Source organism: Vulpes vulpes, chromosome 14 (assembly GCF_048418805.1).
Source record: "Vulpes vulpes isolate BD-2025 chromosome 14, VulVul3, whole genome shotgun sequence".
NCBI lineage: Eukaryota > Metazoa > Chordata > Mammalia > Carnivora > Canidae > Vulpes > Vulpes vulpes.
This window is the reverse complement of record NC_132793.1, coordinates 34,897,423-34,915,735: the sequence shown is the minus strand read 5'-3', so window position 1 is coordinate 34,915,735 and position 18,313 is coordinate 34,897,423. Positions and strand designations below refer to the sequence as shown.

Genomic DNA, 18,313 nt, shown 5'->3' with positions numbered 1-18,313 from the left:
GGCCTAACTTAGAATGCTTCATTATATTTTTGAGAATGTCTCTGAAAGAAGCAGTATTCTAAAAATGCTAGGACCCTCATCAGATCTATTACTTCGCAAGGGCTGGCACCAAGTATGCTCTCCCTTTAGTCAGTTATTTGGTGAGCTTGTGGCATCACAAAAACATCCCCCTGGCTTAATGCTAGACAAAATATTTTCTGGTAATGCAATGATAAGTTTCATTTAAGTCTTATCTGTTGGCATAAGCTAAAGATTCTTGCAATATTAAAAATCTCTGTAATATTACAAATCAAGATATTATTTATTTTCTGGCTATGCAAAAGGATTTATGTAATTTCAAAATTTCCCAACTTTAGCTTGTCCTTCCTTTTCTCCTCATTCACCTTGAAGATACCTGAATGAAAAACACATGTGAGACATAGTTATGGTGTCACCAACCAATGGCTGTCGAACTGGAATAAATCTCTTTTCCATTTCATTCCCTGCCTTCAGTTGAATGAGTTGCTTATTTCCAAGAAAACTTTTTAATGATGAAAACACAATCAAGACTAAGTTCTTCCTTGGCCTAAGCAGTCAATCGAACTGTGGGGAAAGACAAAATATAAAAAGGCAGACAGCTTCCAGAAGGAAATAAAGAGCCATTACCCCTTCTTCTTCATCGCCTTCTCTAGGATTTTCTCATGTGTCGACTTCTCTTTGTCATACTGTGCCACAATTTTGTCAACTTGTGTGCAGTGCAACTTCTGCATGGTGCTGTGTTCCTGAATAAGAAGAATCTGCAGTTACATGTTGAGTTCTTCTAGTGTGGCTAATAAACTTAACCTATGTTGGGCTGGAATGGTTTTCACCAGCTTTCCCAGAATCTTGGGTTTAGAAATCTAGGAGTAACCGCTACTGATAAGTGGAAGTATTTCCAATCTCCCACCCAACACAGGAGTTTCTTGTATGAGGGACACCCTAACAATGGAGTGTCTAGCCTCAGCCTAAAGAACATACCCACCCAAAAGGCATCTCTGCCCACTACTGGGCAACACCAATCATTCCAAAGTCCTCTCTTCTATACATACATGTTTTCCACAGAACTTTTACCCAACCATCTTTGTTCTGTTTGAGACACATAATTAGTCCACAGCCTCTTCCACACATTGGTTCTCAAACACCCAATACGTATTTTCTCTCTTCCACATGCTAAGTGTAACTATTCACATGTGACATTGCTTCTAAACACCCAGGGCATTTTTGGAAGGTGTTAAATACCACCATTAAACAGTGAGAATTGCCAGTGGAGTTGTCGCTGTCAGCTGACTTCAAATCCACATCACGTGGTATTTTCACTGGCCTCCTCATCTAGGTACATTCATGAGGATGACACAGTGTCCAGGAGCTGTGGCCTTCAGCTTTATAGATGTTTAAAATATTTCCCCTTCTGCTTCACATAATTAGGAAATTGGGGCTGCAACACTTTGAAAATAAGTATTTTTCTATAAACATTCTTTCCTTCTGATAATTTGATCACAGCCAGTAACTTCTCTGAAGTCAGATTTCTTTAGCTTCTTACCTGGCCAATGTGGGGATTGCCAGGGCAAATCCATATAATCAGGAATACACTTGCTGCTATATCATAGCCTTAGTCTTGAGAAACTAGAGGAATGGGATGGTGTTGAAGATGGGAAGGGATGGATGTTTTTCAGACTGTATTTCCTTTTCCTTATTTTTTTAAAGTGAGTAACTTAAAGTCTAGCCTACCTTAGGAAAACTTTCTTTTTAAGGAAACCTAGTTTATGAACATATTTAAAAGATTTCATAAAATATAAATGAGGAAGGTATATTTAATTTTACCAAGATTTCCTTAATGTCCCAGGGCTGTTAGTTGATTAACATAGGGCTTGATCTATATACTTTGTTTATATATGTATTTTTCAGAAAAATGTTGGTGCAAATGTATCCAGATTCTTGTTCAGTTGGATAAATGCCTTTGGGAGACATTGTGGAGAAGGATGGTGCTGGTGGGGAGATTCTCAGAATAGGAACTGACAATGGGGACAATAGGGTGGTCAAAGGTGATACTATCTTGCTGTGGACTTGGGGGTCAGGGAGTCATATGTAACAGTATCTTATTTAATTTGTGGTAGGGACACCTCATTAATCTAGCCACATTACCAATATACATGCACTTTCTATTATAAACACATTTCAGCCAGAGATTTTGCAATGTGGTATTGGGTTAAGGACATGGGCTCTTCAGTCTCAAATTCTGGGGCAACTCACCTAGCCTCCCAATCTGTTCATCTTTTTAACTGGGATAGTGACACCTAGTTCACCAGGTTGTTAGGACTAAAAGTTAACATGATATTAATCATATTTCAAATGCCTGCTACACCTTATTCAAAATATAGTAACATGTTCATATTATTCAATATCCAGGATAGTATACAGAAAGTGACTTGGAATAAGGGAGAGCAAGTAGAATGATTAAATTAATAAACCTTTGCTCTACACTGAATCAACTGCCTCAGGAGTCAACATGTTAATGTATCCTTATTTGAATGGATTTAATCACTCTTGTATGTTGTGGACATAAACAAACCTACTAAAATGCTTTACTAATAGTCTTCCTTTTAAGATTTAAAGACATCGTGCCTACCCAGCACATGTGTTAATTTTCCTGGGCAAATAAATAAGGGGCCTCTATGCAAGTGCAGATTCAAACATATTAGAATCTTTCCTGTGTAATCTCTCTACTTTCCTGTTTCTCTCTAGTTTTTAAGGAAGGGTGGAGAAGATTGTTCTTTAAATATCCTAGTGCAGCACAAGAAAAGGTGAGGCTTTGAGTCTCGGAAGTACGTTGACAGACTATTTCTTATAGAAATATTCTGGTGAATCTTATTAACCCAATTAGAAACGAGGAATGAAGCTGTTTTTGCCAGAAAGGCATTCATGATGGATTCCAGTAGGTAAGACATGCTCTACAAAGGCAGGGCAAGTCTATTCACCACTACATGGCATAAAATTTGCACTCAATAAATATTTGTTATACACATGAAAAAACATCAAGGGAATAGCAGGAGGATTTGGATTCTGGTCTGAGCTCAGTCAATAATTAGCCAAATGGCCTTGTGAAGCTTATATAAATCTTTCCAGCCCTCACTTTCTTTCTTAGAAAACTGAACAAGATCCATTTGCCCAATCTAACTCATGGATTGGTTATTTTTTTTTAAGATTTTATTTATTTATTCATGAGAGACAGAGAGAGAGGCAGAGACACAGGCAGAGGGAGAAGCAGGCTCCATGCAGGGAGTCAGACGTGGGACTGGATCCCGGGGCCCCAGGATTACACCATGGGCTGAAGGCAGCGCTAAACTGTTGAGCCACCCAGGCTGCCCTCATGGTTTGGTTATGAGCTGTAAAGTTACCTAGTATATGCAGGAATCATATGGGAAATTAGAAGCACATTGAATCAAAATGATTGCTGTTAATACAAATAATAAGAAAGCTGGTCTTAAAAAAAATTCTCTGTGTTTCTCTACGTGCTTAAAACTATTCCTGTGTGGTAAGAAGTGGTCACTGAAGTATTTTGGGAAAATCTGGTTTCCAGACTCACTTTTCCCTTCACAAAGGCATGGGCTCCTACTTATTTGATGGTGGTGAAGCCTCAGCTTCCTGAAGTGTAAAACAGAGGAGCCAGAAAATGATCTTTCAGTCCATTTTAACTCAGAAAAAGATTATCATTGGTTTTATTCTTTGGCCCTTAATTCAACCGTGAGACATTACGGAAGAGGCACACATTTTTTTTTTTTTAATTCATTAAGGTCAAGAGTACCCAAATTGGATGTGTGGACTGAAAAGTCAATCTAAGTTGGGATATTTTGGGGGAAAATACATGTACAGCTTTTAGCAGAATTTATAGGTCTCTTATTGGAGGTAAGAGTAAATTAAGCTTCTTTTGGAGAAATTGCTGCTGCAATTCATTCTTGTGACTGATGGGACAGTGGGCGTGAATGACTGTACCACAGATATGGCTGAATAATTGGAGCAAGTCATGTTTGCTCAGCATGTAACTCTAAGGTCACCAGTAAGCTGCCTCTGTGGGTGGTTGCTGTGTTTCTTCCTAACAGAGTTGTGGGTCTGGCATTGAGGTCTTACCATTAATTATAATTGATGAGTTTAACAGCAGCCTTGATGTTATCAGCTAAATTGCTTATATAGCAAAGAAGAAATTTTCCATTAGTAGCTTTACTGAAATGCCAAATGTTAGTCAGTTTCTCAGGCATTGAATTTGACTCATCTGATGGTGATGCTGCAAAACGGTTGCCCCAGGGATGCATCTAGCCTATGAATTTAAGATTTCTCCCCCCTCTACATGGTGTTTTGAAAGAAGACTGAATTAGGGACTAATATTTAAAGATCTGGAAGTTCATGCAAGATTTTATGAGTCCTCTTTTGAGAATGAAGTTGGCCCAAGGACTCTCAAGGCACCAATGGTGGGGAACTAAGTCTGATTTGCCTTTTGAATGGGAATGAATGCCCTTCTGCTTTCTGTATCTGTCCAACTTCCATCATTTACTTCTCGTTTGGTCCCCTATAGACACTTAAGTTGTAATTATTCTTCTAATATTTTATTGGGGATACTTACTTAACTTTGGGTTTTATTTGCTCTAAGGATTTGACCACATCAGACAACCTAAAAGTATGCCCATTTCTTACTGAAAGAATAAAGAATCCTAGTCTGGTCTTGGTGAGTCATGCATTAGGGAAGATTACTCTTGCTTAGTTCTGCTTTTGCTATGTCTCATCTAATGGACACTTGAAAACTATTCCCCTAGTTTCCATTCAAATTGAAGAAGTGGTTCTAGAAAAGGAGAGATGCATAGAAGTCTAATTGCCAGCTGTACTCACAGGGTCAAAAGAAACAGCCATTGACCACTGCCAAAAGCCAAAACCTAGGCATGTTAACTAGTATCCTAATCTCATTTTGGGCTCAAATGGTCATTACTCCTGACTTTTCTGCTTAGTATCCTAAAAGTAGCTCACACACCTATTTCTATGTCTCTCTTGCAGATGGCAGATCCTCATACACCACAACTTCTCCTCCATACTATAGCTAACCTTCAAGTTTGAAAATAAGATTTCTTTTGTGCAATACGTTTGTGTCTTAAGCCACTGGGATTTAGCTCTTGGATTCTCTGCTTCCCTATAGGTCTCAGAAGTGGCACTATTTACCTGATATGTGAGAGTTGGGAGTGCCCTGTAGTCTTAATATGGACTAAATATGACTCTGCTCTTGGTTGCCAACTGCCAAGGTTGATGCCATGGATGCTGTTGTTGGGAGGGTACAGCCTGGGCCATGTTCCCTCCTCAGTAGGTTACTTTATAACCCAAGGCCTTAGGGTGGCAAATCTTAGCCCTATCTTAGGTGGCTTCAAAATTGTTAAAAAGGTGTGGTATCACAGAAAGGCTGGGGGGTATTTATTCTCATTATTGTGTGACAGCGGGTCAAAAACTGTTTTTTAAAGATCTATATAGCTTGCAGGCAATTAGAGGGGCTTGCACTAAGGCAAGAGACATTAGAGAATACCAAATAAATGAATGAAGGAAAGGAGTTGAAATGTATGCAGGAAAGGAGTTCACTTAAATTTATTTCCCAGACCTCTTCTTTGAGATTATAACTAAGTCGCAGATATAAGAATATGCGTTTTTTGCCAAGCCTCCAGCTCCTGGTCCAAGGGTCATATTTTGAAAAAACAGTCCCAAAGGAAGCCAAAATATTTGTGCCCTGATGGAATCATGATTGCTTTTAAAAACCTTTTACTAAGACCACCAAGAAAATATGAGAAAGAAAACCTGATGTGGGAAAACTCAGAGGTAACACAGTAGAGTGTTAAGAATGTGAATTTCACTACTGGGTATTTACCCAAAGAAAACACTAACTCTAAAAGATATATGGTCCTCTGTAGTTACAATAGCCAAGATGTGGAAGCAACGTAAGTGTCCATTGATAGGTAAATGGATATAGACAAGGACAAAGACACACACACACACACACACACACACACACACACACACACACTTACATAAAATGGGATATTATGCAGCCATAAAGAAGGATGAGATCATGCCATTTGCAACAACATGGATGGACCTGGAGAATATTATGCTAAGTATTTCACTTATTTCAAGTGAAATTCATTTATTTCAAGACTTATTTGTCTTATTTCAAGACAAATACCATATGATTTCACTCATATGCAGGACCTAAAAAACCCAAAACAAATGAATAAACAAAAAGCAGAATCAGAGCTATAAATATAGACTGACGGCTGTCAGAGGGGACAGGAGTTGGGCGAAATGGGTGAAGGGGAGTGGGAGATATAGGCTTCCAGTTATGGAATGAAAATGTCACAGGAATAAAAAGCGTAGCATAAGGAATATAGTCAATGGTATTTTAACAGCATCACATGGTGGCAGATGCAGCTATACTTGTGAGCACAGCCCAGTGTGTAAACTTGTCAAATCCCTATGTTGCACATCTGGAACCAATTTAACATTGTGAAAAAAAAATTTAACATTGTGTATCAAATATACTAAAAAAAAATGCTTGAGTTCTGGAGTTAGAATTTTGATTCACCTGACTCCACCGTTTAAAACCTAGGTGATTTAGTCAAGGTGTATTCTTTTAAAGTATAAATTATCTCATCTGACAAATGGTCAATGGTTTGCAAAAATGGCCACAATTCTTTCTCTGCATCCACTCTCTCTATCCCCCTACTTCGTAATGTGACTTTGTGGCTCCTCTTGTCAGGAAGTAGAGTCCTCAGCCCTTAAATCTGGATCATCCTTATGAGTTGCTTTACCAGGAAAATGAGGCGGAAGTGATTATGTGCCATTCTGAGCTAAGGCCTCAACAAACTTTGTATGTTTCTGCTTGGTCTCTTGAAACCCCTACCAAGTGAATAACTAGCCTGTATGTAGATAAGAGGCCACATAGAGCACTGAGAAATGGCTCAGCAGAGCTCTAAGTGAGCCAGTGCCACCAGACCTCAACCTGGCCATGACAGTAGATGCAGGAGCCCAGCTGAACCACTGAGCCTAACTAACCTGGCCCAAACTGCCAACCCACAAAATCATGAGCTAATAAATGGCTGCTATTTTAAGTCACTACATTTGAGGGTAGTTTGTTATTCAGAAAAGTAGGGCTATCCAGAACTCCTACCTGACACAATATAATTATAGTGCTCTTTTACATAATTGTTACAAGAATACCTAAGCACTTAAATAAACTTAAATATATATTAGCTAGTTTTACCATTTTACAAGTATTTACAGAAAAATCAATGTTACGATAAACAAGTTCAAATGGACATGAGGCAGGAAGTGTGTCCAATGTTAAGAAATACACATCCCTCCCCGCTCCTTCAATGGTTTTTCCTTTTTCAAAAGTTTTAAAGATAAGTGTGTGTGCAGAGTAGGCCTCAGTATATATTAGGCAAGTAAACATTCATCTAAATCCTTCATCTTAGGAGGTAGTTCAGATGAGACCATGGAAAATATTAGGGAAATATTAAAGACTGAAAAGTTACAGAAAGTTTATAGATAGGAAGCTCTAATTATTGGAAATTATTTGTGAAACCTTGGACAATTAAAATAGATGAAATGCATTTTTAATACATGGTGATAATGTGGTGAATTGTAAAAGGTGTGTGTTAGACCTAAGCAAATGAGGCTCGTTACCAGCATTAACTAGTTATATCACTCTAGTATAGGGACTCATCTCTCTGAATTTCATTTCATACATTTCTAGAATGTGGACAGTGTTACTTAAGCTTCAGGGATATTGTGAAGAGTTGAGAATGTACATAAAATGTGTAACACATGGGCACCTGGGTGGCTCAGTCGGTTAAGCATCCAGCTCTTGATTTCAGCTCAGGTCATGAACTCAGGGTTGTGGGATCAAGCCCAAATCAGGCTCTGCTCTGGGCTTGGAGCCTGCTCAAGATTCTCTCTCTCTCCCTCTGTCACTCTTTCCCCCAAAATGTGCAACACAAAACCGTCACTCAATAAATATTAGCCATATTGGTAGATTTACATAAAACCACTATAGAGCTACCCTATGACCCAGTAATTGCACTACTAGGTATTTATCCAAAGGATACAAACATAGCGATCCCAGGGGGCACCTGCACCCCAATGTCTATAGCAGCAATGCCCACAATAGCCAAACTATGGAAAGAGTCCAGATGTTGAGAGATGAATGGATAAAGAAGACGTGGTGTGTATGTATGTATATATATATATATATATATATATATATATATATACATACATACATACAATGGAGTATTAATCAAACATCAAAAATGAAATCTTATATGTGCAATGATGTGGACGGAACTAGAGGGTATTATGCTAAGTGAGATAAGTCAATCAGAGAAAGATAATTATCATATGATTTCACTCATATGTGGAATTTACTAAACAAAACAGAGGATCATAGGGGAAGGGAAGGAAAAATAAAATAAGACAAAAACAGAGGGAGACAAATCTAAGAGATTCTTAATTCTAGGAAACAAACTGAGGGATACTGGAGGGGAGATAGGTGAAGGGATGAGGTAACTGGGTGATGGGCATTAAGGAGGGCACTTCAAGTAATGAGCACTGGATGTTGTATGCAACTGATGGAATCACTGAACTCTACCTCTGAAACTAATAGTACACTATATACTAATTAATTGAATTTAGAAAAAAGAGAAACAGGAAAAAAAACACTATAGAATTCAGAATTCATAAATTATACTGCCAAAGCAATCTGAATAAAGTGGGCCCCCTGTGTATTTAATGTGGGAGAAGTGATTCATTCGTAAGCTCATAATCACACACTGGTAACGTGAACTTCTGCAGTGCATGAAGGTATGAAAAACAAGCAGTGAAATGCATTGCCCTGCTCAGAAATACTTCTGAAAAGTAACAGGCAAGCATGGCGCATTTTACTGTGGCAATTTTCTCTGCTGCTTGACCTAAGGAATTTCGAACACTTCCTCCAAAAAACACACCCTAAAGCTGTTATGAAAGTCCACACAAATTCAGATAGTTGGATTTAGGGAGATTTAAAATCTCCTTGTAGGTACTGGTGCTCCCATAACATGAGGCTCCAAGAAACTCGCTTGTGTTTTACAAATGAATGCAACATAGGTTCTCTCAGCCATCTGGGGTTTACTGGTTATTAAACAACATGAAGGTGCCCCTGCCAACAAGCATGATGAAATGAGAGTGACTGAATGAAGTGCAGTGATGTCTGAGGCAGAGGGGAAGATCTACCAAGGTCAGCTCTAAACTGTGTCACAGAAAAATAATTTTCCACCTATTAATGGTCTGTTTCTGTCCCTTCTCCAAATTTGTATGTGGAAGCCCTCATTCCCCCTGTAATGGAATTTGGAGGTGGGGCCTCTGTGAGGGGAGTAGGTCATGAGGGTAGAGCCCTCACAGATGGGATTAGTGCCCTTATTAGAAGAGACATGAGAGAAATGATAGCTCTCTCCACCACGTGAGGACATAGCAAGGAGGTCCTTTGAAATCCAGTAAGGGGCTGTCACCAAGCACTGAATCTGCTGCACTTTGACTTTGGGACATATAGCCTCCCGACTCTGAGAAATAAGTGTTTGTTGTTTAAGCCACCTGGGCTATGCCAGTTTGCTACAGTGGCCCAAGTGGATGTCTACACTGCCTTTATCACTTTTCTGATCAGGAAGCTGGGTCTGTTTGCCAACCTGACTCAGCTTGGACTCAAAGGTTCAGACAAGGAAGACAATAGACGACTCTGCAACTCTGCTCTGTAGTATGTATGTAGGTCAAGTTCGAAAGAATTGAGGGGCACCTTTCTTGATAGCTGTGCAGGTAACCAGTGTACTGACATCATCCCAACTAGAGGATGTTATGAACATCCTATGTGCTAACACTGCATTTGATGCAACGGGGGGAACTTGTTTACTTAACCAAAGCATCTGACATCCTTCAAAGAATAATGCAGTAACAGTATGGGTGCTAGACACAGATGGGTTTGGGTTCAAATTCTGGCATGGTTGCTTTCCAAGGTAGAGACAGTAGTTCAACTGCTTAACCTCCCTAATTTTTAATTTCTTAATTTCACATGCAAAATGGAGACTTAAATACAACTTGCCTTCTCGGGTGGAGTAGTAAATGAGACAAGAAATGTAAAGTGCTGAGCATAGCATCTGGAAAATACTGAGCATGCAAACATTCTAGCTGCTGCTATTGTTATTTTCATAGTTGGTCAGAGTATATGCTCTTTCTTTGTGCCTGAAGGAAGCATTTAAAGAGGGTGGGGTCAAAAGCTGGAAGTTTCCAAGGAGCCCACAGGCCACAGAAATGCCTGCCTCAGTAACAGAGATCCAAGTTAGATGGAAGGAAGATCTGGGGGATGATGTCTTGCCATGGGGGACCAAGTCCATCCCTGATAATCAAAGTCAGGTAAGTTAGTGTCTTTCGATATTCTAGGTTGCTACCAATGACCAACACAATTGAAAGCACTACTTTAAGCAGCTCTGTCTCCCAACAGTGTCACACTTCTAAAAATCTGTGTCAAGTGTCCCCTAAGAGCAACGAAAAAGAATTCCATTAAATGGACTTATTCATGAAATTTAGGAGCAAATAGTCTATGGAGTGACCTCTAGGATCAGCAAGTCCACTAAGCTATCAGTTCAATAATACAGGGAATATTACTAGGCTAAGATGAGGCCGAATTTCTCAAAGGAGCACAAACTGTTAAATCCAGGCCATGAGCTTTGCATGTGAATATCTGGAGTGACTCAGAGATACATCACTCAACTCTGGCTCTGCAGGACATGCCTTAGATTGAGGTCTGAGTCAGAGTACAAAGATGTGGAATGCAAGAGTAATTTAAAGGAACTCAGAAGTCCTTTGAGAAATTAAGTTTCTCTTGCTTTCCGTTGCCCTTAACGGATGAACACACCCATTACCCTTCCGGCCCCAGTGGTTGTTGTGATCCATCTTGGGAAGGAAAGAGGTATTATGTTCTCCTCCTTTCTCCATGGGGAGTGATGGGTAACAGGATGATGTCTGAGTGTGGTGAAGTCTTCAACCCACATGAGAACTCCTGAGGCCAGCTGCTGCTGTTCCCTTGAATTCACAACCAGCTCTTAGAATTTCTCACAATCATTGTCAAAAAAAACCCTCTTCTTATGGGCGATAGGGAAAAACAACTCTATTTCAGAAGTAGGCCACTGAGCAGAGTTTACATAACGAGGAAAGTGAGAAGAGCACTCTCTCCAGGAGCTGTGGGTGAGAAGTTCAGAGCTGGCTAGTACCTCCCTCCATGCACAGGATCCCAGGGGATCTAGATGTCTCTAGGCTAACTGAGGCTATGAGTTGGTCTTAAGGAGTCTGGGTATGGCCCACTATTTTAGATAAAGTCCAATTATTAAGTAATTTTAAATAGATGAAGCTTTTTACCCATTTGAAGCTTTTGGAATAACTGTTGGAAATGCAGATTACAAATCAGTGACAGCCCATCCCAAATGGATTCTGGTTTTAAATTTCATTTCCAATCAGTTAAAATGAAGGTACTATTATCCAGTTGGCTGCTGTCAGTTTCTAAGCCATGTTTTTGCCTATGAAGAATCCACTGGTCCGTTATACAGAATAATAGCTTGAGGTTTTCATCAGAGAGCTAAAAGTAGAAAACAAATAAGCAAAAAAAATGACACACACACATATGTACACACATTCAATCAACTGTACCTTCGCATGTTTCTTCTTTAAAGAATTTAGCTCCTTCTGTTGCTTCTTTAAGTGCTTCAGGTAAGCCTGTGTAAGAAACAAAGAGGGTCCCAAATCAATTTTTTGTAGCCACAATGAATACATCTGGTGAGAAACAAAAATATGTTGGTTTCACCAATACGTGTAATACAAGAGTGCTTGCAAAATGATTGAGCAGTTTTACCTTCATCTGCTTTAAATCTTCTATCCTCACTTGAGGGATAAGTTCGATACCTTAAAAAAAATTAAATCACTGTGTGTATTAAAAATTAGAGAGAATAACTGATAATACAAAATTCACCATTTTGAAATCTCATCTAAAGACTTTGAAGCACTTTATATGTAATGCTATGGATATAAGCATCCTAATTTCTTACTACAAAGCAATTAACCAGACACTTAATTGGTGTGCTTATTGTCTTCGGTTCCTTACGAGCAGAGCCTGAGGTGGGGTTCTGTGTGCACAAGACTCACTGAGGGAAGGCTCTCAGGAGAAACCCCCAAGGGAGTGAGAGAGGCAGAACAGAGCAGAGGAAGAAGGCAGGGTGCATTTCTAGCTGAAATCCAACCTGAGCCTGACCCTGCAGGAGCTCTTTAGCATAAATGGCCATCCAAAGTTGCTCTACCTTGAGGTAAGGAGACTGGGCTTTTGTAACCTCATAACAGTCACCCAAGGGCTTCATAGGTTGTACAAAACCTTCTAGGCATTTCCAGGGCAATGGAACTGTCCACAGTCTGAGGACAATCCTCCGAGAAAGTTCCAGCTATTGTTTGCAATCAGCCAAATACACACAGCAGCTGGGGCAGGAGGTGTCAACCCAAAAAGGAGATCTGACCAGGCACCACAGCATCTATTAACAGTACTTTCATCTTTATGTTTCAGGGTATATCATATCAGTCAACTACCTCCCTCCTCATCGTCATCAAGGAACCAAAAAAAAAGAAAACAACCCACATTATCTTCCCTCAGTTTCCTTTACCAAATTTAATTTTTAAGCAATATGCTATTGGGCACAGCCATGCCTTCAACATACAGGAAATCCTGAAATCAAACCACTGTATAACATGATACTGTCATGGGGACCCAGAGTAACATACTAAATTATCCTGCTACTGGATACTGATGCTAGGCCAGGTGTCGTCATGGCAACCAGAGTTGTAGAAGAATCCCCAAACACTTTCTGTTTGACTACAGATTTTCATCTTAGACAAAAAAAATAAAAAATAAAAAGAATAAAAAAATGAAGGCGTGGTCTGTACTATAATAGATTTCCATTAGAATCCTCAAAGCTAGGTATGAGATAGTCAAGAAAGATAGCCACTGAGTCCCAGGCTTTTGTTTTTCAGTTTTGTTCATTTTAAGAAGAGGTGCACAGCCAGTATGAGGGTAGAAAGGTGGGAAAAGGAGTCGTGACTAAGAGAAAACATAAACACTATGTGATCTATAACATTCATGATAGGGCACCCAGGGAACATAGGCTTGATCTCTCAAGGCTGATGTCACAAGCCAACTCCCTGCTTCACTCTAGCCAATGAGAGGCACTGTAGGGTAGAGATATGAATCCTTGTCTGTAAAATGAACAGAGAACTGGGATGCATGCAAGGTCCTCCAGAGAGCTAGCAAATGTTAAGAGTTAACCCAGTCCCAGAAAACTTCTTTTTTGGTCTTGGTTAAAGTACATCTTGACCAACAAGAACGCACGAAAACATCAACTTTTGTTTTGCATTTTTTGAGAAAGATAGAATAATTTGTAAAAAATTTTAGTTCTTAGAAATGATTTAACTAGGAAACACCCACACTCTGCAGAAGAGGAATTGGTACATGCTCAGTTCCCTCTGTTGAGCCTACAGAAGTGTGTCTGATAGAACTATCAGCAACAGTGGCAACGGTCTATAATGGCCTCGAGGAGTCCAATGGATAGTTACTAGCTATGTGTGGCTCTTGGCACCTGAAAGGTAGCCAGTGCACCTGCAGAGTTCAAGTGCTCATTTTAAAGTTGAAATTTACAAAGCCACATGTGGAAGTAGGCTTAATTAAGTACTACATATTGGGCTCCAAAGACTTTGGCTAAATGAAGTTTCACTATGTAAAGTTTCTGTTCTTATCAACAAGAGCTCAAAAATAACTTGTTTGCTCTGAAGTCATAATTTGGAGACTAAGTTGGAGATTGAAAAAAAGTAAAGAAAACTAAAGATCTGAGAGAGACAGAGGAAGAGTGAGAGCGAGCACGAGTGGGGTGAGGGGCAGAGGGAGAAGCAAACTCATTGCTGAGCTGGGAGCCTGATGCAGGGCTTGATACCAGGACTCCAGGATCATGACCTCAGCTGTAGGTAGACGTGTAACCAACAGCCACTCAGGTACCCCAAGTTTAGTTTTCTTAATTCCTTATTCCTCAGTTTAAAAAGATAATCAAGCAGCATTGGTGCAGTTATTGCTGTTGGGCTGCATGTCTAAGAGAAACCATTTAGAACTTTCTTACCTCCACGGATACGGGCAGCATTTGCTATACCCATTCACCTAGCTTTCTCTACATCAGCCCACTCTGACCTCCACCTGTGAGCACCTGCATTTCCTTCCCTGAGGAAATTACCTAAGGCCTCTCCCTCTAAAACATGCTTTACCACCCTTCTGTCAATCTAGAATCACAGGGGAATTTATCCCTCCTACAGGAGCTCTCCAAAAGGCTTAGTTGAAGTAGATGTTCTCCTGCCTCTGAGTTGTGTATCCAACACCAGCCCTCAGGATATTCCCAAGAGCACTGAGCTCCAGGTGCCTGGATGGAACTTGGAAACACTCTGATCACTGGCCACCTTCTCTTCCTTGTGCTCCTTCCCCAAGCCCCTACCTGTATCCATTGTACTCCCCAAATAAACTACTTTTATTTGAAACCTTGTCTCAGGGTCGGCTTTAGGATGACCCAAATTAAGACAGTTCTCTAGAAGGAAGCTTGCCTTCTCAAATGACAAGTCTTCCCACAAAGGCCACCGGAGTAGTTTATTTTCTGACTCCCTAGACCTCCAACTCCCCAGTTCATAGACAGGAGTGGGAAGAACACCTACAAACTTCCCTCTTGCACTTCCCTGCCATGCTCCTTAAAGCTACGATGCAAAAGAACAGGCCCCTCACTTAGACCAGGTTCTTTTGAGCCTGGTTACCTCCACATGTGTCCCTCTAAATTGTACATTCATCTTCTCATGGACGACAGCATCCGGTAATGGTTTTCCCATGTAGGCATTCCCAAGCATCCAACAGGGTGATTCAATATCCATGGGAAGAATCCATTTTATTACTTCCTATTCAAGTCAGACCTATGTTTCAAGGCTCAGCTCAATAGGGATCTCATCTATAAGGCTTCTGTGGGACACTTGCTGGAAGGCATGCCCTCCCCCCCTCCTGTTCTTAGGGTCAGCTCTCATTGACCACTGCCTGGCCTGGCTATTGTACAAAGCCTGTCCTACATTACCCTTCTAGCCACATGAGATCCTTGAAGGGGTGAAGGCAGTTCTCATAGAACTTGGTACTGTCACTTAGAGTAGGCTTCCAATTTTTCTAAATAAAAGGCCAAAGGAAATAGCACGTAGACTCTCTTTCTCAGGGTGTCTCTTGATACTGGACTTGGCTTCCTCCAATGCAATATTTGGAACCAAAGGTGAAGCCTTTCTCAATCCAAACATGTTCCTTTCTAGAACTAGGATAACTTTTGTCTTCTGTAAGCTGGTCACACTGAAGTTTTTCAGGCCACTTAACTCATGGTAATTACTAATGTCTTTATGTACTAGCGGGCATGATGGTTTAAACAGAACAAGAACTTTACACAAAAACTCTCCCATTTTCTACGTCTATCTTTGTTTGAATGGCTAATGTGACTAATGACCAGTGCTGGAATGGAATACCCAAAGCCTTGTATCATGAGCTTGCTCATGTCTCCAGGGAGGAAGAGACAAACAGCTGCAGGCAAAGTACAATTTGGGCTACTTCTGTGCAGTCTCATTTTCTAATTTGTTTCACAAAGCTGCATGCACACTTAGTATCCTACTAAATTACTATGCTGCCTTGGTTTAGAAAAGCCTGTCATTTCTTACCTTAAACTGCAGCACTGTGTGTACTTAAGTGTACAAACAACTTGATTCACTAACATCAAGGGCACTGAATTCACATATAAATGGGAAATATACGTACTGAGTAGAAAACCATTAGAAAAAAAGAGAAATTTTTATCAAAGTAAGAAGAGTGAATTTGGTAAATGATTCATAATCGAGGAGGATATTCAAAATGTTTAATTGGGGATCCCTGGGTGGTGCAGCGGTTTGGCGCCTGCCTTTGGCCCAGGGCGCGATCCTGGAGACCCGGGATCGAGTCCCACATCGGGCTCCCGGTGCATGGAGCCTGCTTCTCCCTCTGCCTGTGTCTCTGCCTCTCTCTCTCTCTGACTATCGTAAAAAAAAAACAAAAAAACAAAAAACAAAAACAAAAACAAAACAAAAAAAAAACAAAATGTTTAATTGCCAGTGTGGGATGGGCACCATTCAATCAGGATGAATGCCTGGCCAGTAAGCATGGAAGTCAACTTTAAATAAGCAATATAGTTCTGCCCCTGCACACCAGCTGAATATTAGCACATGGAACACATAATTCTTCATGATGACACCTCGTAGGATACCTTGTTTCATCCTTAGGTAACCATATAGAATTGGCCTTCAAACATCCATCTGATAAATTTACAAAGAATCATGGATGCTAAATGTCTGCTCATGCAGACAATTTGTCAAGAAGGGAATCTAGAAATATATGAACAATGATGATACTGTTGGTTCATGAGCCCACTGCCTGTCCAGATTAGTGCCTATAGTGGTATCCAGAAGACTGTGGGGATATCCAGAAGACTGGATGGTATCCAGAAGACTTGGAAGAAGTTACTGTGTGGAAGTTCTTTTCATTAAGGAGACTGAATTTAAACATTTTCTAAAACCATGGATATTGTACCCAGTGCCCCAAGGGAACCTAGCAGGGGATCTAGCAGATGACAAAAATGTTGACTCCCTGTTAAACACTCAGAGAAATTCAGCAGTTTGTCCAATCTATAAGAAAACATGTCGTTATTGAGTCTTGCAGGGCAGTGAAAATTGACTGAATTAGCAATTTTAAATAACTTTATAAAAGACTCTTCAAAAAGAGTCTAAAATTGTAGAACAGATAAGGAGCTCAATCAGCTCCCCTTTACCTTTCTTGGCTTCCACACCAGACCCCATGGCTGCTGTGGTGGTTGGTCTGAGCTCGGAGCTGCTCTGTGGGGTCACATTTGCTTTGGCAGTGTTGGCTTTTCCTTTCTTGTCATTCTTAGAAGTATCGCTGGGCACATCTGCTATGTCACTCTGGAGCAGAAATGTTTATATTAACCTAAATGAAAGCCACCTCACATTCAACTGTCTTGCACTTTCTCTATTTTACTGAGTCCAGTTTGAACCACTCAATATATCCTCTACAAGTCTCTTAATGGATCATTGCCTGGCAGGAGAAAAGATTACATGGTTTTCTCAGGCTGAGGCAAAAGATGAAGCCAAGGAAAAAAGATGCAACTATTTTACATGAAGGATATGGTACAGGGAGCTTTAAAAACAAAGAACAAACAAGTATGCGTGAAAATGGGAGAAGGCTGGATGCAAGATTGGTAAACAACAAAGAAACATAAATCTCAATTTCACTAATTCACTGAATTGGGTTAGCTAGTATTTTAGTGTATCACAAAAGCATCCTGTATCTTAAACATTCCTAAAAGCACTAGGATTTCCATTTCATTTATTAAACATGCTATACTTTTACAGACACTTGAAACTATTTTGTTAAATTGATAAATTCAATTTCAAAAACACTCTTCAAGTTTGCTATATCCATTTGTTACTTTGTCTTGCTCTTGTAATCACTGACCACTGAGCTTCCCCAATGTGGCTCTCTTTAGTCAACCATTGCTACTTACAGTTTCAATGCCCATAGCTCTCATTTGGTCTGCTCTCTTTTCTGTAATGGAAAGAAATTTCTTTGGATCTGATAAAGCATCCACAATATCTGGAAAAAAAAAAAAAAAGGTCAGGTGGCTTTGATTCTCTGTTTTACCGTTAAGAGCCAAGAAAATTCAGCTAACAAACAATTCATACTACTGGATCCCCGTTATGTCTTCTGTTAAGTACTTGCTCCTAGGACATATAACAAAGCTAGGAAAGCACAGCCTTTTACAGAAAACAAGAAATAAGTAGGGCAAGGATCAAAGGCCAGATGACTTTCTCCTATTTTCTCTTTGGTTTTTGCCCAAATAAAGATGACAGGGTAGCAGAATAAGGCAAGTGAATTGTCTTGGGTTCTTGACTATTTACTTGTGTGACTTCGAGCAGGCTGATTCATGTTCCCAGTTGAGTTTCTTCATCTGAAAGTTAGGGTTGGTACCACCCACTCTGAAGGGGTGCGATGAGTACTCAATGAGATGATAAATGTAAACAGTACTTGTAACAGTAGACACAGCTGGTATCT

General features: G+C 40.1%; 1 protein-coding gene across 11 annotated transcripts in view; it reads right to left on the bottom strand.

Moving 5' to 3' along the window:
* Positions 1-18,313, bottom strand: part of PLCB4 (phospholipase C beta 4) — a 414,226-nt gene that overhangs the window by 18,774 nt on the left and 377,139 nt on the right. For all 11 annotated transcript variants that reach the window (XM_072736376.1, XM_072736375.1, XM_072736379.1 and 8 more), the window contains 5 exons: positions 17,766-17,854; positions 17,013-17,163; positions 11,975-12,024; positions 11,773-11,838; positions 646-761 (listed from right to left, as the gene is read on the bottom strand). In XM_072736376.1, the coding sequence (XP_072592477.1) occupies positions 646-761; positions 11,773-11,838; positions 11,975-12,024; positions 17,013-17,163; positions 17,766-17,854 (472 nt within the window). The remainder of the gene's footprint in view (positions 1-645; positions 762-11,772; positions 11,839-11,974; positions 12,025-17,012; positions 17,164-17,765; positions 17,855-18,313) is intronic.